The 27,823-nt window shown below is 42.5% G+C and overlaps 1 protein-coding gene across 3 annotated transcripts; it reads right to left on the reverse strand.

Moving 5' to 3' along the window:
- Positions 1–4,106: 4,106 nt before the first annotated feature.
- Positions 4,107–27,823, reverse strand: RCOR3 (REST corepressor 3). 3 transcript variants are annotated; one of them, XM_069955131.1, is made up of 12 exons: positions 27,535–27,823; positions 27,365–27,421; positions 18,532–18,609; positions 17,680–17,732; positions 14,783–14,944; positions 14,549–14,673; positions 13,769–13,847; positions 12,345–12,563; positions 10,814–10,891; positions 10,638–10,695; positions 6,490–6,731; positions 4,107–6,199 (listed from the first exon to the last, which is right to left on the reverse strand). In XM_069955131.1, exons 1-12 carry the CDS (start codon positions 27,662–27,664, stop codon positions 5,849–5,851), a joined length of 1,632 nt encoding a protein of 543 aa, XP_069811232.1. In that variant the 5' UTR covers positions 27,665–27,823; the 3' UTR covers positions 4,107–5,848. The 3 variants fall into 3 exon arrangements, with proteins under 3 accessions (XP_069811232.1, XP_069811230.1, XP_069811231.1); XM_069955129.1 differs by having other exon boundaries at positions 27,538–27,750; XM_069955130.1 differs by lacking the exon at positions 6,490–6,731 and having other exon boundaries at positions 5,878–6,199; positions 27,535–27,750.

The raw sequence follows: 27,823 nt of genomic DNA on the forward strand, positions 1-27,823 counted from the left end.
AGCCTGGATATCCAGAGTAACCGCCATATAGAGCCTGGATATCCACAGTAACCGCCATATAGAGCCTGGATATCCACAGTAACCGCCATATAGAGCACAGATATCCTGAGTAACCGCCATTTAGAGCCTGGATATCCAGAGTATCCGCCATATAGAGCAGAGATATCCAGAGTAACCGCCATATAGAGCCTGGATATCCAGAGTAACTGCCATATAGAGCAGAGATATCCAGAGTAACCGCCATATAGAGCCTGGATATCCAGAGTAACCGCCATATAGAGCAGAGATATCCAGAGTAACCGGCATATAGAGGAGAGATATCCAGAGTAACCGCCATATAGAGCAGAGATATCCAGAGTAACCGCCATATAGAGCACGGATATCCAGAGTAACCGCCATATAGAGCCTGGATATCCAGGGTAACCGCCATATAGAGCCTGGATATCCAGAGTAACCGCCATATAGAGCACGGATATCCAGAGTAACCGCCATATAGAGCCTGGATATCCAGGGTAACCGCCATATAGAGCCTGGATATCCAGAATAACCGCCATATAGAGCAGAGATATGCAGAATAACCGCCATATAGAGCACGGATATCCAGAGTAACCGCCATATAGAGCCTGGATATCCAGAGTAACCGCCATATAGAGCAGAGATATCCAGAGTAACCGCCATATAGAGCCTGGATATCCAGAGTAACTGCCATATAGAGCCTGGATATCCAAAGTAACCGCCATATAGAGCAGAGATATGCAGAATAACCGCCATATAGAGCACGGATATCCAGAGTAACCGCCATATAGAGCAGAGATATCCAGAGTAACCGCCATATAGAGCAGAGATATCCAGAGTAACCGCCATATAGAGCAGAGATATCCAGAGTAACCGCCATATAGAGCAGAGATATCCAGAGTAACCGCCATATAGAGCACGGATATCCAGAGTAACCGCCATATAGAGCACGGATATCCAGAGTAACCGCCATATAGAGCAGAGATATCCAGAGTAACCGCCATGTACAGCACAGATATCTAGAGTAACCGCCATATAGAGCAGAGATATCCAGAGTAACCGCCATATAGAGCAGAGATATCCAGAGTAACCGCCATATAGAGCAGAGATATCCAGAGTAACCGCCATATAGAGCACAGATATACAAAGAACCCGCCATATAGAGCACGGATATCCAGAGTAACCGCCATATAGAGCAGAGATATACAAAGAAACCGCCATATAGAGCACGGATATCCAGAGTAACTGCCATATAGAACGCAGATATCCAGAGTAACCGCCATATAGAGCCTGGATATCCAGAGTAACCGCCATATAGAGCAGAGATATCCAGAGTAACCGCCATATAGAGCAGAGATATACAAAGAAACCGCCATATAGAGCACTGATATCCAGAGTAACCGCCATATGGAGCACAGATATACAAAGAACCCGCCATACAGAGCAGAGATATACAGAATAACCGCCATATAGAGCACAGATATACAAAGAACCCGCCATATAGAGCAGATATCCAGAGTAACCGCCATATGGAGCACAGATATACAAAGAACCCGCCATAGAGAGCAGAGATATACAGAATAACCGCCATATAGAGCACAGATATACAAGGAACCTGCCATATAGAGCAGAGATATCCAGAGTAACCACCATATAGAGCGCAGAGATCCAGAGTAACCGCCATATAGAGCCTGAATATCCAGAGACCGCCGTATAGAGCAGAGATATCCAGAGTAACCGCCATATAGAGCAGAGATATCCAGAGTAACCGCCATATAGAGCAGAGATATCCAGAGTAACCGCCATATAGAGCAGAGATATACAAAGAAACCGCCATATAGAGCACTGATATCCAGAGTAATCGCCATATGGAGCACAGATATCCAGAGTAACCGCCATATAGGGTGCAGATATCCAGAGTAACCGCCATATAGAGCACGGATATCCAGAGTAACCGCCATATAGAGCAGAGATAGCCTGATAAACCGCGATATAGAACATGGATATCCAGAGAAACCGCCATATAGAGCACAGATATCCAGAGAAACTGCTATATAGAGCAGAGATATCCAGAGTAACCGCCATATAGAGCAGAGATATCCAGAGTAACCGCCATATAGAGCAGAGATATCCAGAGTAACCACCATATATAGTGCAGATATCCAGAGTAACCGCCATATAGAGCGCAGATATCCAGAGTATCCGCCATATAGAGCCTGGATATCCAGAGTAACCGCCATATAGAGCCTGGATATCCAGAGTAACCGCCATGTACAGCACAGATATCCAGAGTAACCACCATATAGAGCACAGATATCCAGAGAAACCGTCATATAGAGCCTGGATATCCAGAGTAACCGCCATATAGAGCACAGATATCCAGAGTACCCGCCATATAGAGCACAGATATCCAGAGTAACCGCCATATACAGCCTGGATATCCAGAGTTACCGCCATGTACAGCACAGATATCCAGAGTAACTGAATATAGAGCGCAGATATCCAGAGTAACCGCCATATGCAACACTGATAGTAAACCGAGTCTGGCTGCAGGGTGCGAGTTCTCAGGGTTCTTCAAGGTGTTGCTGTCAGGGCATGCTGGGAATTATAATCTTATTACAGCATCAGAGGTCTATGCTGTAGTACAGTGGCCCCAACCTGTAGAGCACCAGCTGTTGCCAAACTACAACTCCCAGCATGCCCTTACAACCTGCAGCTGTTCTAGTTTTGCTGTAGCTGTGTGATTCTCTGGTAGGATGTATCCTGTACATTGTATTTGTGTTATTTGTAGGAGACTGCCCCCTGCTGGTCAGCAGCCTCCCTACAGCAATGCAGTAATAAAGGTTCAAGCTGATGAAGGGAAATCCCAGAAAAAAAACAGAATTTTCCCCAAGTAATTAGTGTAGCGTCAGTCATTGTTGCTCAGCAGAAACCTGACCGTGTGTGTGTACTGTTACTTATCCACAGATGTTAGAACCAGTCGAACTTTACTAATACAGAGCAGGGATAGGTATTGGTACACTTCTAAATACTAGCAGTCATGTGGGTATATGGCATCTAGTATTCATTAGATGATTGTAAGGACAATGAAGGCTAAGCATGCCCACTAAGCACGCCCTCTATACCATCTGCTTCTTCCTGGTCGAGCAGTAAGATACATGATCAAGATATAACATATTACAACCTTCTGAAGGCCTAAGGACTGACATGTATATGCTCAGCATGGCTGTATAGATTGCCTGTCAGGTTTATGCTGACAGGCACAATACACTGCCTCTCAGTAACAGTTCCCACTGCACCTCCTTGCCTCTACCACCAGACACATTGGCGTGCGCCCTGGGGAATTGCGCCGTGTTTCCTCAGTGATAACTGGCCCTAAGACTGAACAGTTCCAGAGATTTGTAATTTACTTCTATTCAAAAAATCTCCAGTCTTCTAGTACTTATCAGCTGATGTTTGTCCTGCAGGAAATAGTGTATTTTTTCCAGTCTGACACACTGCTCTCTGCTGCCACCTCTGTCCATAGCAGTAGAAAATCTCCATAGAAAACCTCTCCTGTTTTCTAGACTGGAAAGAATACACCACTTCCTGCAGGACATACCACAGCTGATAAGTAGTGGAAGACTTGATATTTTTTTAATAGAAGTAAATTACTAATTTACTAAATTACTAATTACCAGATAATTTAAAAGACTTTATGCTAAACTACCACTTTAATCCAGTATGCTACACGCTTCAACTTCCAGCATCTTAATGATTATAATTAATTTTCAAATTTCTCTTCTCAACTATTTCTCTAGGACACTAGCTGCAGTTACAGGACCCTCTTCAATCCTGAACCTTAAGCTAAGGAATATTGTTCTTGTGGGTTGGCAGAATTTTGGTCTTGAAAAGAAACTGGGAACCTCATCTTGAACTTAAATTCCATCTTTAACCTGGTAGGACTAGTGAGATACTACACAGATATGGTGGAGTGCGCCACATGTGCTAACCATGCTATGTATTATGGTCAAACTAACAATCCACAAAGACGCAGATAACTGCCTATGATTGATCTTATACAAACACTAATGCACTCACTATTGCTTCCAGTTATCATTTCAGTTTATTTTCGCCATATTTAAAAAGACAGAAGAGAGAAAAAAAATATATATATCAATCCCACTCCCTGTTATTTACACAGCATTTAATACTAAGGGTGTCAGTGGGAGTTTAGGACAAAAAAAAGGATAAGAAACAACAAAGCTTTATGCAAAAAAGAGCACAGTTACAATGACACTGTTGTAATCCATTTATAATTACATAACACCGTATGGGGAGAGTTTACCAAACTCTGCAAACTCCAGTTTACCATATTGAACGACCTGTAATAGACAATGAATTTGGGCAACAATTTATCTTACATTTCGCAGCACGAAAATGAGAAAATTATCACATAAGTGCACTTTCTAAAATTAACATGTAAAAAAACAAAAGCCCCATTTACATATCTATATATTGATAGACCAGGGTAAGTCTATAAAATGTCTAGTTACTAAGTGCCAATGCAATAAATAAAAAATAAAATAAAAATACACAATCCCAGTTTTGTAAGGGAAACAGAAGTCCATAAACTAGAAAAAACACGGCAGACAATTCATACTGGACTGTCACAAACAAGACGACAAGGACGGTACTCATCATATTACATTGAGGTAAATACAGCAAATAAATTAAAAATTAACATGATGAAACTAGCATGATCTCTTCAACACACGCATGGTGATATGTGCAAGCCAAAAAACACATCTTACCAATACTCGGCCACTTAAAGGGAAGGCAAACTAAACTGGTTCAAATGTTATACAAATGTTAGAAAAACCACAATGTACACGTACAAATAAAAAAGGGAACATTACTGCATATATTAAAATAACATGAAGGATCTCAAAAATATTTGTTTTTTTTTTAAGTCATGGTACATAAAATCAATGGGTTACATAAATAAATGTAATAAAAACATAGTAAACAGCTTCACCCATTGTTTTTTTTTGTTTTGTTTTTGCACCAAAAGTACCCTTTTTAACCAACTATTTAGACAACATTGGTTCCAATCACAGAAAGAGTGGCCTACTACTTATTAACAGCAATGCTTGTATGTGTATAGGAGAGCACTAGCACCAAGCTTATATTGTGATAGGTACCTGCGATTTCGGACTGGAATAGGGGAGCTACATTATTTGGTATCTGGACATAAATCTTGCCACATAGCTGCTCAGGCTTTGCCTTTATCTAACCAATATTCCACGGACTGTGATTTAACAATTTTGTGTGAGGTTTTTGGTTACAACCTCTTTAAACGTTTATAAGTTAAAACCAAAAATCAAGACATGGAGTGATCGTCTACACACAGTGGAGGACATGTTATCGGCTGAGCCAACGTTCACAAAACACTAGGTAAGGGATCATCACTGAGGTACAAGACGTGTGGCTAAAATGCCTAATGGCTGCCTTCACTGTAAGGTTGATATGAATCTCGTGAAGCTAAATACTTACAGTTCAATTACTTCTGTGACTTATTGCATATGGTCGGCATCTAAATGCTGAACTATGACACACAGTAACACTTAACAGATCAGTCTGAACATGGAGAACACTTTGGTTTACAGATGGCTTATGTCTGTATATATATATATATATATATTTATATAAAAAGCTTACAATACATTCTGGATCAATTTAGTGTATGCTAGACAGTCATTTGTTTAATGTCCGAGATTACGTAACAAAACATCGCTTCATGAATGGCTCCGAGACTACTCCCATATATGTAAAAAGTTCCAGGTTATTTACATCAATGCATGGTGGGCTGTGGTTCAGTCTGAATCCCAATAAGAGATGACGGCTGCTGACCAGAACTTGTGGTGGTCACCGCTGGCCTCGGGTTTAGACGAGGAGGCAAAGAGCTAGCTGGGCGAATTAATGGCGGGGGAGGCTGATTGAGGGTCGGCCTTGGCTGAACGAATCGGGCTTGCTGCTGAAGAGGTGGAGGCTGCCGGTGTAAGGCCGGGGCTGCTGGAAGCGTTGGCCGAAGAAGAGGTGGAGGCTGATTCAAGGCTGTTGCCGAAGCTGTGGTCGGCGCTGGGGCTACGGGCTGCACTGGGGGCGACTGGCTGGAGGGCGGTGCCGTCTGGCTGCTCTGGGTCTAAAACAAAAAAAAAAAAAAACAGACTTCAAACAAAGACCATTAAACACACTGGTCGCCTTACAAACAGAAAAAAAAGTATACGTATGTTATTTCAATACATCAATATACAGTATCCAGAAAATAAAACAATAGTCTAGGCATATACAATGCAGCAACCAGAGATTATAGGTTGAATTCTACCTTTTTATCATCTATTCGCAATTTATCAGTAATGTTTTTTTTTTAAAAAAAGGAAAGAAAAGAAAAAAAAAAAATCTCAACTCAATACTGTGGATACACAAACACACCTCATCCTCTTCATCAGTGCTCTTCCCTGATGGGACATGAGAAGTGTTTTTTGTGTCATCCCCTAAAGTAGAAGCATCACCATTAGAGGCCTGGGTTCCTTGTTCTGCTTCCCATTCCTGCAATACCTCCTCTAAGTTAAAGCGACGCCTGTAGTTTACAAAGAAGTTCTTCACTTGACCAACAGTCTTGTTGCCAATTACATCTGCAATAGCTTGAAAATCTTTACCATATTTGCGGACACCTGGAAGGCAAAGTACAATATTCACCAAAGACGATCCACTCATGCGGTGCGATGTATGTCAACAAATCTGCAAGGGCGCTCTGCCTATATATTGGGGATGGAGGGGGTCATATGCCTAAAGGTTAGATGTAAACAGTGCGCCAATGACAGCTTATTCTACATGTAGGAGGGAAAAATCATTATTCCAGGTCACAAATATATATGGTTCAGTATTAAAGGGGTACTCCAGAGAGAAAAAAAAAATTAAAACTGCTTGTGTCAGAAAGTTATAGATTTGTAAATTATTTCCATTTTAACCAAATTAAGGCTTCCAGTACTTATCAGCTGCTGTATGTCCTGCAGGAAGTGGTGTATTCTCTCCAGTCTGACACAGTGCTCTCTGCTGCCACCTCTGTCCATGTCAGGAACTGTTCAGAGAAGGAGAGGTTTTCTATGGGGATTTGCTGCTGCTCTGGACAGTTCCTGACATGGACAGAGGTGGCAGCAGAGAGCACTGTGTCAGACTGGAAAGAACACACCAAAAATAAGTAATTTACATATCTGTATAACTTTCTGACACCAGTTGATTTAAAAACTATTTTTTCCTCTGGAGTACCCCTTTATTAAAAATGGATAAGCATTCATAAAATATAGCTTTATTCATCCTTTAATGCATTCTTGTACTTCTTGAAGCCTACCCAAGGCTCAGTATATACCAAAGCTTTTTGACTTTATGCAAAATGATTCTGGTGACCAGCAGGGACGTACAATGATGCGGAGTAGCACAAGGAAGCAGCCAACTTTAGAGCCAGACTTTCTGTAACCACATAGCTCCGGAGAGGAAATCCCAGTAAGGTGGTAATCTTCTGTAATACAGATGGTACTGAAAGTCTCATTCTATGTGAAAGAAACATTTTCTGTAACTACTGCCCCCTGCTGGAGCGCATTTACCCTCCCGTTTCCCCTTCAAATGTGTTCCAGATGCCTTCTTTCTCCTCCGTTATCTGCGACTCTGTGCCCGGGTGACCATGCTGTCTATGTGTAATGAACACAATAACCTTGGTCACTAGTAGTATTCCCATATCAGCTCTGGGCACAGACCCATGATATTGTTAGCTACTTAGGCTGCAAAAGATAAATGGCGCTCAAACCAGGTGTACGGGTAAGGTAGTCCGGGTGATAGGGAATTATCATCTGGCCGACAGCCATCACATGCCTATGGTTAGCAATAGATAATTCATTTATGTCCGGTGATCTGAAGTTGCAGGTAGGAAAAAAATATATATGTTTTTTGATGTAAGAATTTTATATAGTTTTTAGGCTTTTGTAGGTTCTATAAACAGACCAAGGTCATCTCTATTTTAGTATCCCAATGGATGAGGAGAAGAGCCTTTCCCAGCGGTAATAGAACTCTACACTGGAGCGCAGTTCCAGATTTGTTCAAACAAAATCTAATAAAAAAGTTGTGATGCACAGTCTATGGCACCTGAAAATGGTAAAATGTAATATTACTCTTCTAATACGATGAGACTGCATCATCACAACTATAACAAGATTTCACAGCAGGCTGTCTTTGTACCTGCCAAGTGTCCTTTGCCTAAAATGCCCCTATACTAAAGGTACATAGGCCAACTTTAAGGGTCTCTGTATGGAGAAACAATATCCCCAGCTACTGACTTTACTTCAGCTATAGTGCCAACAGTCCTGAAATCCAGCTTCTATCTTATCATTGGTTCAGGTTGCTACTCCTGCAGCTCTGTCTCTTCTGATTGACTTTTGTAATAAACACACAAGCCCATCTTAGGCTTAGCAGAATGTCCATGAATCTAGTGCAGTATATGTAAAACAGTTCTAATGTATAAGTTACTGAAAAATGAGTAAAAAGGTGCTCATCTACTTGCACTGAGGTAAAGAGGCCAAACTAGCGATGAGTTACTCCTGGACATACGCCCTTTTACATATGCACATATAGCCAGGTACAGAGTTATTGAGTCTAAAGAATACAGATGACTTGTAAAAGCTGTAATACACAGAGCGATTATCTGCCAATGAGGAGAAATGAACAAGCAGATTACTCACTGTTATAAAAAAAATTAAAAAATTTGCGGCCGATTAAAGTTAAAGGCTGCATATGCCGTGTAACTAAGCAAGTGCCAATCTAGCAGATCAGGGACAGTTTACACTGCAGCTCGGTACATGTGATGTGGCCTTTAAAGTTTATTTTCCATTGCAAAATTTTCCATTGAAAATTTATTTTCCTCTTCATAGACGCTGTATATTTACTATGCAACTTAAGGACAATGCATGGTTGACAATGACGGTTGAGCAACTTGGACACTCCTACTACTGGTTATTAGAAAAAAAATAATGGAAAGTGAAATAATATACATTACTACAGCCAAAATTCAAATGGAAACCTGCATCCTTTATACCTATTGGATTCATTTAGTGGCTTCATACTCCATAAAACCACAAAGCAGTAACTACTACTGAATAACACCAAACTTACCATTCATGCTGTAAAGTCATTCTTACCTTGTGTTGCCACAGATCAGTCACTAGGTCTGCACTGCTCTTTTTGCATCTACCCTGAGAAAGTTCCTGGCACATCTTTCTAATGGGGTTGTCCCACTAATGGAAATTCTCTGGATAGAATATTGACTGTTGTAAGAGACCGGCTACTGGGCCCCCAGGCATTCTAAAGGACAGGGACCCAAATTTCCTATCAGAATAGAAGTGGTGCCACTGAGGATAGCGAAGAGCTTCTAAGGATTGGGAAGAGCTTCTCTCTAACACACCCATATATGCATCTATAGAGACACTTCTGTTTAGGTTTAACATACAGAGAATAGGTCAATCAACCAATATCACTTTTCCTACCACTACCAGGATGCTTTTTAACCATCTAAAAATGCAATGAATGTCATGGAGCAGTGCGACTGCTTTGTCCCAACAAGTACAATACAATCCGAGTGAAAAGAATGTTAAAAAAATGTAAATGCATAAAACATATAACACAGATGGACTCCAATCATTTTAGCTTAGAATATAATCTGGCTGTATGTATACTCAGCTACAAGGACTTCAATAATAATCTAATGTGTGTGACAAGTAACAGGAACAGTTTTTTCTTCCATCTGAATGCTCATGTTAAGGTCACTTTCACACAGCAGTATTTTACTCCAGTATTTATATACCAAAATTACATTACAAATGGGACCAAAATGCAGCAGAGGTCCAAGCCTTACCATCACAGGTGTTCTGTGTATGTCTATGTCTGACTGTGGCTTATAAATACTACTGCTACAAAGTACTGACCCAAATGCTGCCCTGTGAAAGTGGTGACATGGAAACCCTTCCATCAAAGACTCACCTGTATGATGGCCTGATCTGGGAATGGAAGCTCAATGTAATCTTACACAGGAAAACCGGGTTGATCAAAGAATTAAAGTGAATCGGCGTCCTAGTGATTGATAATTTTGAAACATCCCATCAGAGTAAGTTACAGAATACTGGAATGTCGATATAAAAGGGATTTCAATAGAGATGAGCGAACCTCGAGCATGCTCGAGTCCATCAGAACCCGATTGTTCGCCATTTGATTAACTAGGGCTGCTGAAGTTGGATAAAGCCATAAGGCTATGTGGAAACATGGATATAGTCATTGGCTGTATTCATGTTTTCCAGACAACCTTAGAGCTTTATCCAAGTTCAGCAGCCCCAGCTAATTAAATGCCGAACGCTCGGGTTCGGAAGAACTCGAGCATGCTCGAGGTTTGCTGATCTCTAGATTTCAAGCACATCCAAGCACTAAAATAATAAATGCATTTCATGTTTATACAGGTTACAATATAATCCACCATATACATGAGCCTAGTGCAGTATAACGTGTCACTAGGCCCGTGCGACAAGGTCCTCCTCACTTACCTTGTACTGCGAGAAGCTGTTCTTCTGTTGTCCAGCGAGCATTTATTTTCTGATTTGACTGAAAGAGAAAAAAACATTTTTAAAATAAATACTACAAAAGGTGCAGACAAGTAAGGGCTACAATCCAGCCAATAAACCCGGGATAGACAGCAAGGGCTCATATATGTTCAGGTTACCTCTGCAGGTTTGAACTCCTCTATGCCTCCTTCCAGCTTTTGCTTTAGTGCACTGTTAACTTGCTTAGTGTTCTGAACCTTTAAACGAAACCATAAATTCCATTCAGTCACAAGACAAAAGGAAAGAAAAGAAAGATCTGTATATAAACCCATAAAGGCATGCTAACTCCTTTACGCTATGTTCCCACGTCGTAAGAGACCAACCGGGTCACGGAACGGCCGGTCTCTGAACAGATCATCCCGGATCCATTCTTTTCGGCCGCAGTGTTCTGATGCAGGCGCATCTGTGCGCGCCCGCATCGGAACTCTCCATATCACACTATGGATCGAGCAGCCGGAGCCGCTCGCTCCACAGTGTGCACTGACATGGTTTTCTACGGCCACTATTCAATGAATAGTGGCTGCAGAAAACTGACATGTCAGTTGTTTGCGGCGCCGCGAGAGATCCCAGACAGAGCGTATACTATGTGTATACGCTCCGTCCGGGATACCATAGAAGGAAAGGTAATGTATATTGTCGTAATACAACAGCCGTGATTTTACGAAAATATACGTTGTGTGAACATAGCCTTAAAGTGTATTTTAATGCAAAAAATCTGCAACTTGTGAATGTACTTTGCAAAGTTTCCTCCATATGCCTGGCCTTGTAGTCAGCTGCAAATTTTACCTGTGCATCTGCAAGCAAAGCATAATCTACCCGGAATCCTTGTGAAAGTTAACCTGTGGTAAAAATGTAACGTCTGCAACATGTCAATTTTGGTGATGGGATCTGGTGTGGATTTATGGCAGAATTTCTCAGTTGTTTTCTAAGGAAGTCAACATCTTCACTGAATTGCATAATAACGATCGCATTTGAGCAATAATCGGCTCATGTAAACACAGCGAACAATCAACGAGCGAGAAATCGTTCATTTTGATCTTTCAACATGTTCTCAAATAGTTGTTCGCTAAAAATTCACAGATCGCTTTATGTAAACAGTCTTTCACCGATTCACCCTATGTGTGATAGGCTTAAGTGATCAAAACGATCGCAATAACGATTTTTCCAAACCATATATTGTTCCGTCTAAACCCTGATCGTTATAAAAAAAACAACATTATTTTGAATTATCGATCCGATGCAGCTTTAGCTAGTCAGATAATTTGGTCTGATCAGCTACATCTATTTTATTACCAGGTAAACCTTGGCCTTAAAGGGAACCTGTCAGCCAGGGAAGTGGGCAGAACCCACCCTACCCTGGAATACAGCATCAGATACTTACCCTCTCCAGGCGGTCACACTCTGGATGCCGGTCCAGTCGCTAACAAATCACTGCCGCTCCTCTTCACATTCATTATGCTAATGAGCAGAGATTTGATGTTCATAGGAAATCACTGTGCACAATGAGCACGAAGAGGAGTGGCTTCTGTGGCCGTTCCATCCATGGACATACCAACACGTCCATAAGCAGGAAGGGGTTAATTGTCAAATGTAGTATTAAAATTTAAAAAGTTTTTTTTTTATTTTTTTTTATAGAACTGAAATTCCTACCTGACGTTTTAAGGATATCAATTCCATATCCAACTGACGAAGAATAGTATTGGCAGCGTTAGGGCTACAGGATACAGCCACTACATCATCCTTACTTATATACATTCCCTTTGGAGGACGACATTTAGACCTCTGGGAGTGGTGACGGTGCTGTAAACTTTGGTATTCTCTTCTACCAAGAGCAACCTTGACAGGCTGAATACAAGTATCTCCACTTGGCTGAAATAAAAAAATCATTTATAAGTAAAGCACAGACATGTATTTGTATGTCCACAAAGAACATTATATTAACTGATATGAGGAAAGAGGTGACTACGCACATTAACCAAGGCTATGGCAACACTGCATTGCTACCGTCTGTTTAATTAACGTCTGCGTTCAGAGGGGGAAAAAAAGCAATGCACAATGGATAATAAAAACAGGTGCTGTTGTATGCCATAGCAGTATCATTTTCCACTGACTGAGGGTCCTTTTACACGTACAGATAAATCGCTTAAGCAATTGTTTAGCGAACAACTAGCAACAATTTTTTATTTTAGAGAAGATAAATCGCTATGAAAAGTCTCTGTGATCGCAATTATGATAAATATGGTCGTAATTGCATTCATTTATATACTGTAAATAATCAAATGCGTTCTTATCTATATACTGTGAACAAGGAGTGTTTAAACTGACAGACGTGAGAGCGATTAACAGTGATTTTGAAGTCAGCTCAAAAGATGCGATCAGCGACATAGAAACGAAGATCACCAATCCCGATCAATCACTCTCTCGATTCCCACATTTCATACCTCCCTGCAACCATACGTTACTTCCTGTATGGGGAGGGACATTTATATTACTTTACAGTATCCTTTACAGGCTGTTTGTGGTAGTATCCACTATTGTGAATGCATACACAATCAATTATCAACTGGTACTACTATCTATGATTGTCACCATACACCTGTTTAAATTATCACTGACATCACTGCTATGTGCAAATTGCACTTTGGACTATTTTTTTTTTTTTGGGGGGGGAGATGATTTATGAAAACTGGCGTACTCTTACGTCGGTCTTAATTTAGGCCCTACCCCCTTTTCCCCAGCCAATTTCACTAAGAGGTGCGTGCCTCTTAGTGAATTCGGCCGGGCGCCCGAATCGGTGCCCAGCATACCAAATCGCTTCCAGCAGGCGTAGATCTGGATCATGATAAATGAGGTGCAGGAGGCCATCGCTCCTCCCCGCCTTGCCCCCAAGGCGAGCAGGGCATACAGCAGGCACCCCTTCTCACTGGTGTACGCCTCTGGTGGGACCTTTGTAAATGTCCCCCTTTGTGTTTAAAGCAAATGTACCACAAGGTACATCACTTAAATAGTGATTCAGTGACCTCTTCCATAATAAATAAATAATAAAAAAAAAATTAACATATACGGCCACTTACTTCTTTTTTTGCTTCTTTTTTAGGGTCATAATCGCTATCATTTCCATCCTTTGGATGCGTTTCTTCCACTTCTTCATCACTGAAAGTGAAACACAAATCAGTGAAAGGTCACATTATACAAGAGATACTTATAACCTTCAGTGTGAGGAGACTCACTGGGAACAAGGAATGATAAATGGCTTTATTTTGATACCATAAATACACAAAGTAGGGCCCTGAGGGTCTGCTCTGGATACCAGGATCAGCAGCATACACTATTCATTCTAAGCTATAAGTCTGTATGTAAAACAGATGGTAATAAAAAAAACCTGCCATTAGGGATAAGTAAATTTACAGTATAGCAAAGCTCTTCGCTAGGCTTGGCGGTCGGCTTGCAAGCTGGATCCAGTCCTTAGAAACTTTGCCTAGTTTCCCAGGACTGGATCCATTTTTTCCAGGCACCAGGGGAGGAGTGGCACAGGGTTCAAAGGCAGCGGGCTGACAAGCTGACCGTCAGCCTGGCAAAGCACTTTGCTAGTACTGTAAATTTGCTTATCTCTACCTGCCAAGTGTGAACACATACTTAGGGTGTTTGTTTTACACACAGCCAATAGGGCCCCTATACAGAAGAATGGGCCCCTTTATGCTACGTGTAACTGCAAGCTATCACTAGACACATAGATTAATGTGGGCAAATGCAGTAACAAAAAGCTTTCATAAGGAACTTTTACTCAGCGCCTAAAATAATAAATCTTTAAAAAGGCAAGATCCCTAAAAACCCTATATAATAAAGCACAATACCTTTCTCCGTTAGTATTTTTACTGGCTAATTTTCTTGCTTGTCGATCCATCAAGCTTGTCCGAGAGCGTGTTTTCTTCCAGGAGTAGTAGTATTTGACCAAGCTGGCTATGGTCTTATCTGGAAGCTAAATTGAAAAAAAATAGTAAAATTATTTTAATTGAGGAAAATGTAAATATAAAGATGCAGAGTAACAGAGCCTTCTACTCATAGTGCAGCGGCACACATCATCTTACCATTTGCTGAATTCTATGGAAGCTTTTCCCGTGGAAGCTAAATGCTTGTTCAAACAGGACTTTATCTTCAACCGTCCACTCATCGGGGAAAGGAGTAAAATTGGGCAAATCGGCAAGTGATTTCTCGATGTTGTGTTTGTGCCAAAAAAGCATGCCGAGAGCCTTTAGAGAAGAAGCAGATGTATATTATACACATCAATATATATACACACGTGCTGTATATTAAACATTTAATATGACATGGTCACCACCCTTTCCGTATATACGGTTCTTAGCACCATTCTGAAGCTTACATTCTGCACACTTCATTTCTACCTATATAAACCATGTCTTTGTTCTCTCTCCGGTCAGAAATGCATTTTATCCTTGGCGGACAGTGTCCTCTAAACGGTGCTTCACAGCATTTGTGTCCTTACTCCCCAACTACATCAGCACTGTAGTCCCCTCCGTGACATCATAGAAATGGGCCATCCTGGAAGCCTGGATTCATCCTGTGCCGCAGTTAAGAGCAGATAAGGATACGGCAACGTCACTGCCCGACCGCACCTGCGCTACAGAGGATGAATCCCAGCTTCCAGAGAGGCCCATTCTGATCAGGTCATCGTGGAGGCAGGGACCATGGCGCCAATGTAGGCAGGGAGACAAGGCACGACAGCCGCGAAGCCCCACCCAGATGACACTGTCCACCATTAAGAAAATGCATTTTTGACGGACGAGAGAAAAAAAGATATGGTTTATATAGGTAGATATGAAATGTGCAGAATGTAAGCTTCAGAATGGTACTGAGAACCACATATATGGAAGGTGTGTGTGACAATATCACCTTACCAAATGTGAATTTGTCAGCTCTTCAGTTTAGTGATGAGCATCTAATGTGTAGACAGGCGATGCCTAGGGCCACATCTTCCCTTATGTGTGCCCTCATGGGGAATATACATTTGCAGAAATCTTCCCCAGGATAATAGCCAGGCCTGAGCATCCTATACACTGAAGGGGGTGGGGGGAGGGGGAGATTTATGAATAAGGCCAGTAGGATCATGATTTACTCTTGTGAGCCACCGGGTGAGCAGGGGATATGGCAGGTGTATGCCAGGGAGAAGGGGCAAATCTGTGGCTTCTCCCCGGTCGTGCGCCCTGGCTTCAAATGTCCCCCTGAACGCTTTGCCTGTCCATAAAGAACAGAGGAGTTCCTCTGTTTTCTCTTCTATTATGTGGTGCATGGGGATAGACTAGAAGATTTTTTTATTTTATTTTTTTCAAAAATGATATTTTACCAGCAATAAAAGCTTATATGCATGTCTAACCAGACATTTCCAGCTGAAAAGACCCCCCCCCCTCCTGGCCCCAAAGGCCATGATCACATTTAAAGGTTCACTGCAGCAACCAAATTGCTCCATAAGCTGCTGCAGTCCAGTGTTAGGGAAGGCTGTACTTACAATGAAATAAAAATAGTTACCCTATTCTTGTGCCCACCACCCCCTTCCATGTCAAATCAGAATACTTAAAGGGATTATCCAGCGTTAGAAAACATGGCCACTTTCTTCCAGAGACAGCACCGCTCTTATCTCCAGTTCAGGTTCGGTTTACAATTAAGCTCCATTCACTTCAATGGAACCAAGTTACAAAACATGCACCCAAACTGGAGACAAGAGTGGTGCTGCGTCTAGAAGAAAGTGGCCATGTTTTTACTAACAATTGATAAACCCTTTAAAGCGGTACTCCAGAAGGAAAAAGGCTGTTTTCAAATCAACTGGTGTCCGAAAGTTATACAGATTTGTATAACTCGAACTGTCAACGGACTCTAAAAATCCAGGAAGTAATGCCTGCCGGAACCCGGAACAAGCTGGAGCCCAAATTCCATAGAATAATTGGGTAGTTTTACAACAGTGGACTATGATTTTCAGACAACTGAATAGAGGCTCGTGTTAGGCTGGGTTCACACTACGTTTTTGCAATCAGTTTTTTTCATCCTTTTTATTATTTGCAAAAAAAGGATGAACGACGGATGGAAAGAAACTTGAGAAAGACTCATGAGTCGAAACGTTGCATTACGTGTATGGGTGAATAAATTATCACGCATTTTCACTATTGGAGTGCCGTCTTCCCATCTCTTATTACTTATGCTGTGGAGTCGGGGGTCGACTACCTGAGAGACGTGCACCCACTGGCTGGAAGCCGTTTTGACTAGAAGTCTGCACAGTGCCGTTCTGCTGCTACAATTCTGATTTTATATATATATAACGGATCAAACTGATCCGTTTTCTTTAAGGTACACAAAACATAGTCGACCTTATTTTTCTGTCCGTTAAAAAAAAAAAAAACGGATCAGTTTTTTTTTTTTATAATGAAAATCAATGGAAAAACAGATCAAATGCACAGAAACGTAGTTTGAACCCAGCCTTACCAGGGTGGCCGTGACAACTTCTTCCCATCCAACTAATCTTAACCGGCAGGTCTCGCTCTCTTGATTTGTGTATAGGGAAATATCTACCAATCCACAGTGACACAAAGAGCTTTTCCAATCTGGTTGAAAAACTATGATTTCTCAGTAATTCATAGTCCCATGTAACAAAGGAGACTGTCTGTTTAATGCTTCCCATGCTTCAGGCAGCATAAAACTCTTGACAGATTGACTTTAAAGGGGTATTCCCATTAACAGAGGTCAGAGAATGACAAGCCGATTAAAGGGGGTCCAACTGATGGGACCCCAATCAATCCTAGAATAAATGGTGCAGACTGCACAGTCCGAACCACTTATACCAGGTATATTCCTTTTCTCAGGATCAGCTTGTTAGCCCTTATCTTGTGGGAAATGGGAGGTGGAAAATCCCCTTTAACTTTGCCATATACTGCATATGCTACCGTGACAATGATCTTAAAACAAATACAAACTATACCTGCTCCACGTTGTAGCCATGCTTTTCTTTTGCTATAGCAATGTATTCATCCACTTAAACAAAGAAACAAATATTCTTTTAGATACTCATGGATAACCCACCTGTTTATACAGGTTTAATTCAATCACAAATGTACAAAGATGTGCAGGAGTCTGTAAGGGCCCTCTTACGCGGAAAAATTATCAGGGAAAAAAAATCGTTATATTGTTCGATTTTAAGCAATGTTTTTTCTGTGTATATGCAGGCAACCATCAAACCACTAATGAAAATTTGTTCGTATGTCGATCTCATATGAGATCTTTGGTGCTGACCATAAAATCATTGTTAATCGTTCACAAATCTTTCGGTGTACCTACAGGTTGTTCCTTCGTAATTAAGATTGTTTGTATACTACAGTATACAAATGATTGTAATTACAATCGAAACTAACAACTATCGCTGTGTATTATGATGAACAATTTCTGGTTGTTCCCACAAGCGCTTGTTAATCGGTGGAAATTAAAAAAAATTGCTTTGTCTAATAGGACGCACATAGAGATCCATGCACTCTGTACTATGGAGACCCACTCCCCACATGCTGATGTATGGTGTGTCATGTGGTACCATAGTAAGAGGCTACAATAGTTACTTCCCTGGAAGCATATTACGCCATCTAATGGAGAACAAAAGGGTTTGCCCTTGAAATAAAACCAATGGGGACATGGCCGCATCCAGTCATGTTTGCTGTGCCCCCTCCTGCCAATCTGTTTACATGCTCTGCACTCCTGATGTCCCAATGCAGATGATGTATGGCAATGTAATAACACAGGACAACACCTCAACTACACATGATGCCGCACATATGGTACTTACACTTCAGGTCGGATATATTGTGATAAGGAGACCACACCAGCATTCCGCCATTATCTTTGTCCGTGTACTTGGTAGCACCTTAAATACAAAAGTCAAAGTTAGAGCCAAAACTATTTTTCTTGAGAACCTTTAGGGTATGTGCACACTGAGGAATTCTCAAGGAATTGTAGAGGAAAGTTTTCAGGCAGAATTCAAGCAGAATTTAAGCCCCCCATTGACTTCTATAGGATTCATCTAGCAGATCTACAGCAGAAAATTCTGCAGTGTGAACAACAGAGCAGAAAACCCATTGAACACAATGGGACTTTGCTCTGTACATAATTTCAAGCTGAAATTCCTCGCCTTTTCCTCAGTGTGCACATACCCTTAGGCCGCATTCTCATCAGTAATCACTGCGGTGTGTGGTTTCAGCTGCATATGTGGATACCCAGCTTTAAAGAAGCATCCTGAATTTTTTTTTTATATAGTGCAGCACAGGCTATTGTTAGAGAATAATATACAGACTGTTTTGTATGCCTTGTGCTTACCTGTTTTAGCCTATGTGAAAGGCATGGGATTTCAGTCATATTGATTTGAATTGCCAGCTAAAATTATTTTCTAATACGAACTACATTTCTGTGTGCTGGGGTGTTTGTATTTTAGCCTGTATTATGGGTCAGTATGCTTCTATGAATGTTTTTTATTTTGGCCTAATTTTGCTTATACAGATTTTCGCCGGATTCCTCAGTGTGAACCCACCCTTATGTTGCGATAGACGGCCTGCAATTCCCATGAAGCCGCTGGGTGATGTCTTATTGTAGGGGGGGGGGGGGGAGGGAGCAGCCAGAGGTGATCGTATAGATTATATGGTCATCAAGAATACACTTCCTCATGACACATGAAACACTATGATTTCCCATGGGTCAGGATGGTGATCACAGTAATGAAAAGTATGGGTGCAGCTACACTGGGATGAAACCACTGATGCTGTGTGACTATTGATGGTGAGTGGACAAAAACAAACAAAACCTGGGCTGTTTATTTAATACCAGGATTAGTATTATCAGACAGATGTTAGGAATTAAAAGAAAATGTTCCTTTGTATCCATCTAGTTTGGTGCAGACTAAAGTAATGTTCTATAAGATTTCTAAAGAACTAAAAGCAACGTCAGGGACTTATTATCAGAAATGAAGTGGGTCAAAGTGCAGGCCCCATTAATCAGCACTGGCCATGTCCCCTTCTCTGTATATCAGACACAGGTACTGATACCTTGCAGTAACTGCACCTGTTATTACGGCTCACTTTGAGCTGCAGTACCAGACACAGCCACTAAACCATGCAACCCCTTGAGGGCCCGTTCAAACGTGGAGAAATTTCAAGCAAAGTCAATGCTGCAGACACAGCTTAAAATTCCACCTGTCCCACCATTTTAATGGGATTTCTCGCGCGTGAGAAAGCCCATTGAAACAATTGGACAGGTGGAATTTAAGCGGTGTCCACTCTGCTTGAAATTCCGCCACTTTGTGTGAACAGGCCCTAAATCAGCCGATTGGTGGTAGTGTAGTCAGTTTTTCTTAGGTTGTGCCTAGAAATGAGTGAACTTACAGTAAGTTTAGCAAAACCCAAACCTAAATGCTCAGCCAAGTCATAAGTAGAGATGATCGATAGGCAATAGGCTGTATTCCTGTTTTCCAGGCGGTACAAACCTGAACCTCATCTCCAGTCATAAGTCTCCTATGGCTGCATCTATCCTCTCCAGGCAGCTTCAATGGCCAAGAGTTTAGGTTCGGCTAAACTTACTATAATGTTCACTCATCTCTAGTTGTGTCTACGAGGTAAAATCCTCAATGGATTACAAAAGCAGACAAGTAAATGAGATGCTACAATTTCCTCGTACAAATGTGATCATGCTTGTATTTATGTGCAGATTCTGACACCGGGGGGGGGGGGGGGGGGGGGGAATTCACATCAGACATATGGATTTTGCTCCAGATTTGCCACAAGGTCTGCGGCAGAAATGTTCTACCATATGCATATAATAAATAATGTCATATTAATAAATCTGAAGCCGGGTCCTCCCATGTTTAAATAATCAGCCACATACATAAGAGCACTCTGTTCTCCGACATCCTTCTCTGCATATACACATAGATGTACATTAGAGGAAAAAGCTACTGTTAGACAATTCTGGTGGTGGTTTATGTATGCGAGAACAGGATATTTGTTGGAATCCACTATACCTGATGCTTCTCTTCACTATATGGCACTGGGTTAGTGAGAGAGTTGTGAGGCTTCCATAGACTGGATGGGTGGCTGATCCTTCAGAGTAGAAGGGTTTGGACAGAAGAGGAATCCATTGCAGATTTAATTAAATATCAGTACATGGGGTGCAGGCAGATCAGCTGCATGACAGAACCCATTCAACTTGTGTCTGTTGGGTTAGCAATAAACACGACCAATCGTCCTATGAGGTCGGGCCACAGTACTATGAAGTGGGATTCCAGACTCATGGCCCTTCAGCCTTGTTCTCTACAGTGTTAAACGGGTGACCAGACTCTCACCATTTTTACTTGACTCCTTTTGTGCCAAGATCAGATACTGGACACCACATTATTGACTGGCCCTTCGTCTCGGGGGGAGGAGCTGATGTCTTATGTAATGGCGCCATCTGTGACTACTCAAAGCTATTGTGATTTTATATTGATAGTTAATTAAAAATTTATTGGGTGTAAAAGAACTAACAAAATTAGCAACATATTTGCAGTTTGTTTTTTTATTTTTCAGGTGCCTGTGCTGAATACTGCGCTAAGTTTTTTTTATTTTTTTTTATAGGAGACTCGCTTCTAAGGAGATTTCTTCAGAAACATGGAACTTCACAACTTTTTGGGATTTCAAGAACTTTCTCATCTGTAAGCCTCCAAGACTTTTTAGGAGAGATGGCAAGTATGATGTAACCCAGAATCTGGGCACTACGGTCTGAGTGGTCAAATCCTGGGGGAGAAGTGTGCCGCTGAGTGCTCTTCTCCCTGTCCTTGCAACAAGATAGCCCCACAGTATAATAAAGACTGGGTAAATGTACAGAAATGCTACACAAATAGCTTAGAACAGTGATAGGGTTTAATGCTGACGACCAGGGTCCGTGGTTACTCACCTTTCCAGGCTCCTGTTCTAACTGTAACTTGCATCTTCTGTGCCCTGATCATAGAGACGGGAGGTGATGGAGACGACATGTTGCTGTCAGTATACAGCCACACAGAGAATCAAAAGCATTCTGCCTGATCCTTATTTATGTCAGCATATCCCTAACCTAAAGGCCCTATTACACCAACAGATCTGACAACAGATTATCTGCCAAAGATTTGAAGCCAAACCCAGGAACAGACTATAATCAGAGAACAGGTCATAAAGGAAAGACTGAGATTTCTCCTCTTTTCAAATCCACTCCTGGGTTTGGCTTCAAATCTTTGGTAGATAATCTGTTGTCAGATCTGTTGGTCTAATAGGGCCTTTAGAGCCTAATACAGATAATAATTGCAGATACAATTTCTTTTGGATGAAATATTGAAACACAAAGTAGCACTTTTTTTTTTTTTTTTTTTTAATTGTTCCTTCCCTCCCTCCCTGTTGCAGGCTGGCATGCATACTTACCTGAGATGATCACTTGCTCACACAGTCATTCCAGTGCTCTGATGCCGTTTGGATCTATCTGGTGCCTGCATCATATCTCTTCTGACTTCCAGCCTCCTTAGCTACAGGTCAGCCAGAGAAGAGGTCATACAGGCACAAGCCAGATTTCAATGGCACCGTAGCAGCAGAATGATACCGCGCCGTAGAAAAGCAATGATCACTGGTGAGTATACATGGAAGCCTGCAGCAAAGGGAATAAAAATAAATAAAAAGAATTGTCACTGCTGGACACTAGAAACTAGACATCATTCAAAGGTGTATTCCAACCTTAAATTTACTATCTATCCTCAGGATATCCCATCAAGAGATGATTGGCAACTCAACAAGCTGTGTGGGTGACCGAAGGTGCCTAGATGTAAAGACAATGTATGGATTCCAGGCTTACACAGTGTAGTGGTTGTGCTGTGTTACTGCAGCTCGTCTTTATTATAAGGTCGTCTTGAAATTTGTCTTCACACCGTTCGCCATGTGGTAAAACGGACATCTTATCTATATCTCTCATGTCATTAGGTTTACAACATCCAATTTATACAGCTTATTTTATTACTTAAAAAAAATTAAAAACTTAAATGTGTTTAAAATTGCTGTATTCTGACCCTTATATTGTTTCTATCTTTCAGTCTGTAGGGCGTCTGTTTGAGGCGTATTTTTTTGCGCTATAATCTGTAGTTTTTATCGGTACCTCACTAGTATATATGCGACCTATTGACGAAGGTTGCAATTGTCTCTGGGAAGGGATGTGACCAAAAGTCAGCAATTTTGCAAGTTTTTGTGTTAACGCAATCAGGAATGTGATATTTTATAAGTTTGGGCAATTCTGCAAGGGAAAATACTCAATGCGATTTTTTTTTTTTTTAAATAAAACTTCACTCCCCATCTGATTCCTAGTCCCCAGCAAGGACCCCACTTCATTTCTGGTGCACCATATCCTTCTTAGTCCCTAGCATAGCTCCCCACCTCTATACTGGTCTCACCATAGCCCTTGTCTGCTGCACGGCTCCTGTGTCAGTGCTCGTCCCCAGTGAGGCTTTCCTCCTCATTTCTGGCTCCCAACAAGGTTCCCCACCTCATTCCCGGAACTAATTTCATTCTGACACCCCAGCACAACCTGTTATCTCATGTAATAGGCAGCGAATGTAGACCTGCCTTTGCTTCTGTACCAGTTTGGTGGAGTCTTAGTGCCCTCTAGGCCTTCACCCTTTATCCTGCACCAGGGTGCAGAAGCTGGACCTCTGCAGCTAGAGACCAGGTCTCAGTGTGGGTAGCAGCTGGTTCTAAGTACCAGACAGTGCTGCTGCAGGGCACTGAAGAAAGGGAGTGATGTGCGTAGTCAGGAAGCCGGGTCTCAATAGGAGAATCAACGGGTAGTTGATCAGGGCAGGCGACTTTAGATGCAGCTCAGCAACAGGAGAGGCTAACAGTACAGAGAGGGTCATGCAAGCAAGCATAACCTGAGGAACAGGCATTGTCAGGATGCACGGAATAGACACAGGAACACGAAGATCCAAGAACACAGACAAGGAGGAACAGCGACTTTAAAGCGTAACTGTCATGTTTTTTTTTTTATTGCAGAAATCAGTAGTATAAGCGATTTTAAGAAACTCTGTAATAGGTTTCATCAGCCAAAAAAGCCTCTTTCTGTACTCAAGAAGCAATCTCCCAGCCTCCCCCCCTGACTTCTTATCTGTGTATTATCAGGCAAACACGTCTTCATTACAGAGAAGCCAGTGAAGACAGGTTCTGCTCTCTCCATTGTAAGCCTATGAAGGGGGGAGGGGCCGAGGGAGATGAGGGAGCAGGAAGAGGTGACATGAAGGTCAGCTGTTTGTAGACTCTCTGGGCACCTAAACCGCTAAATTCAAGTGTCAGAAAGGTCAGTGCTTAACTATGAACTTACTGAGAGAAGATTGCAGGGTGTTCTGCTTTGCAGAAATCCTCCGTGCTCAGTCACTCCTAACAGCCCCTCCCCTCTCCATAGCCACATAATGGAGACAGAAATCCTGCTTCATTTGATGTGAGGGGGGAGGCTGGGAGATTGCTTTTTCAGTACAGAAGGAAACTCTTTTAGTACATAAAACCTATTACAGAGTTTCTTAAAATCGCTTGTACTGTTGATATTTAATGTTTTCAGAAAAATGACCCTGAAATGACAGTTACGCTTTAAATAAGTGCACACCGGCCCTTTAAATTAAAAACAAGCGGCTGCAAACACACCCTAGTGGACAGGGGCGGTACTGCAGTAAGTCAAAAGCATGCAGCAGAGAAGAGCAAGGACACCACCAGACCTAGAGTGAGTGAGGAGTGCAGCAGAGCAGTGTGCAGGATCGAGCCCCAAGTGGTGGGCAGATGCCAGCGATGTTACAGCATAACCCTGCATTCTATTTCCTGGTCTCCTCATAGCTCTCCATCTCCTTCCAGGTCCTCAGCCTCCCTCTTTCGCTCTCCAGTGTGGGCTTCCCAATCACTTTCTGGTGCTGTAAAACGCTCATGTTCCTGCCATTGGCGTCAATAATGTGGCACGATGCTGGTAACATCTCTTCCTTGATATCCCATACAAGTCTCCTTCTTAGGTCTCCCATTTGGTGGTGCAGCATGATGTATAGTCCATACAATAATGGAGTGGTCTATTTAAATATGGGCAGCTTCCATAGACCATAGGAGGTTTTTCAGGTACTCCTTATTGAGCTTGGGAGAGACGGGAAGTGGCATGCCAAGTTTTCCATTCATGCAATTATATTAAAGCAAATGTACCATCCCCTAACACCTTTTTAAAAAGGCTGCCCGATGGCTATTTTTGAGCAGCTATAGGTGCCACTGTCGTTTCTTTTCTTCAAGAAAATCAATAGTCCAGGCGATTTTAAGAAACTTTGTAATTGGGTTTATTAGGCAAATATGCCATTATCTGCATTCAAAAAGACTTTCCCCAGGTCCCCTCCTCTCTCTCATTCACTGCTCATTATAAGGAAATCTCGACTTTTACATCAGTCGGGCCCTGTCTGTTCTATGGAGGGGGGATGGGAGATTAGTCGACAGCAGAGAACAAAGGATTACACAGCAAGAGCTGCATGAAAGCCGGTATTCAGAGGTCAGTGCTGACTGTCAGAGGAGATAGCCCGGTAATGTAGCTGTAAATTAACTCTTTGTTGTCCTGTTTGGGGGTCTCATCTCCCTCCACCCCTCCCCTCTCCATAGAAAACCATGAAGACAGGGGGGAGAGCATCAAACTGCTTTTTCATGATAAAAATGCATTTTTGGGCTAATAAACCCAATTACAAAATTTCTTAAAAATCACTGGGCTATTGATTTCTGCAAAAACACAACAGTGACTCATTTTTATAGAAAGTTTAGGTAACATCTCTATTCCCAATGTGATAAAAGGAATGGCAATTGATTTGCAATTGTTCCCCCCTCTAATATGAGACTTTGTGTTGTTCCTCCTTTACTCCTCCTGGAAATGTAGGGAGGGGGTAGTTCCCATTCTTCTGACAAGCAAAGAGTGTCATGGCATGATGGGAGTTGTGGTTTTGCACCAGCTGATGAGTTACTGGTTGAAGAATACTGCCATATGGCTTAAGGCATGCTGAGAGTTGTAGTTGTGCACCAACAAGAGAGTGGCAGACAAGAACATATTGCCACAGAACAATATTATGGATCTGTGCATTCTGGGAGTTGTAGTTTCACACAAGACGATCAGTTACAGGTTGGAGAATAGCACCAGAGGGCCATACATTGGCTTGGTGCATGCTGGGAGTTGTAGTTCTGCACCAGATGATGCGTTACAGGATGGTTAATAGTGCTATAGAGATAGGTTATGGATTGAAGCATGCTGGAAGTTGTAGTTCTGCACCAGATGATGAGTTACAGGGTGGAGAATAGTGCCATAGGGGTACATTATGGCTTGAGGCATGCTAGGAGTTGTAGTTCTGCACCAGATGATGAGTTACAGGGTGGAGAATAGTGCTAGAGAGGTAGGTTATGTCTTAGGGCAAGCTGAGAGTTGTAGTTCTGCACCAGATGAGTTACAGGATGGAGAATAGTGCCATAGCAGTAGATTATGGCTTTAGGCATGCTTGGAGTTGTAGTTCTGCACAAGATGATGAGTTACAGGCTGGAGAATAGTGTGCCTTGAAGCATGCTGGGAGTTGTAGTTCTGCACAAGATGATGAGTTACAGGATGGAGAATAGTGTGCCTTGAAGCATGCTGGGAGTTGTAGTTCTGCACCAGATGAGGAGTTACAGGATGGAGAATAGTGCCATAGAGGTAGGTTATGTCTTGAGGCATGCTGGGAGTTGTAGTTTTGCACCAGATGATGAGTTACAGGATGGAGAATAGTGCTAGAGAGGTATGTTATGTCTTGGGGCATGCTGGGAGTTGTAGTTCTGCACCAGATGAGTTACAGGATGGAGAATTAGTGTGCCTTGAAAATGCTGGGAGTTGTAGTTCTGCACCAGATGATTTACAGGATGGAGAATAGTGTGCCTTGAAGCAAGCTGGGAGTTGTAGTTCTGCACCAGATGATTTACAGGATGGAGAATAGTGTGCCTTGAAGCATGCTGGGAGTTGTAGTTCTGCACCAGATGATGAGTTACAGGCTGGAGAATAGTGCCATAGAGGTAGGTTATGTCTTGAGGCATGCTGGGAGTTGTAGTTCTGCACCAGATGATGAGTTACAGGCTGGAGAATAGTGCCATAGAGGTAGGTTATGTCTTGAGGCATGCTGGGAGTTGTAGCTCTGCACCAGATGATGAGTTACAGGCTGGAGAATAGTGTGCCTTGAAGCATGCTGGGAGTTGTAGTTCTGAAACAGGTTGGGGCAGTGACCTGTGGAATAGCTACTGATGCATCTCCTATAATCTGCAGACAATGTACAATACACTGAGGAAAATGGCCAAATATCTCCATAAAGCGCCACATTCAGTGTATATATCAGTCGTGTACAACTACAGACACACAATATACACATATCCTAGTAATATTACCCAATGCACGCCTAGCATGTACCTATAAGCGCATGTATACCGCAGCACAGTGTGTATGAGGCTAGCAATGGCGGCTAGACGTCCCGGTGTGTATAATCCCCTAGGAGCCGCATCCTCCTCCTCCCCTGTACCGAGGCTACCACCACCACCCCGGCCGCAGCCCCACAGACAAAATGGCAGACGTACCGGGCTCGTAGTCGGGGATCCGGGCCTGGAAGTCGGCTCCCACCCTCATGCCCACATCTGTAACGAGAACAGGAGACGGCTATAGCGGGAGCCGAGGGCACACTCACACTCACAGACAGGCGGGGAGACAGGGGACAGGGAGGCTCAGTCACCACACAGATCGAGGCTACCACCGTGCTCGTCGTCGCTGCCGCCGCTCTCCTCCGAGTAGTGCCCATTGGAGGCGCTGGACGGGCTCTTGGTGCCGTTGGAGCGGTTCTTGCCCAGGAACTCGGTGCCCTTATCCATCATGCCCGGCATGGCTGCGGCTCCCGCCCGGTGTCGGTATCGGTGAGGGGGACTAGTTAATATGGAGGAGTCTCGGGCGCACTCACACGCAGCCTTCTCACTGTAGCTGCTCAACCTGGTATCCCTCCGCCGCCGGGCTGCGCGCTCAGGTCGGTCACGTGACCCAGTGCA

The sequence above is a fragment of the Dendropsophus ebraccatus genome, chromosome 15 (genome assembly GCF_027789765.1).
Source record: "Dendropsophus ebraccatus isolate aDenEbr1 chromosome 15, aDenEbr1.pat, whole genome shotgun sequence".
Taxonomy (NCBI): Eukaryota; Metazoa; Chordata; class Amphibia; order Anura; family Hylidae; genus Dendropsophus; species Dendropsophus ebraccatus.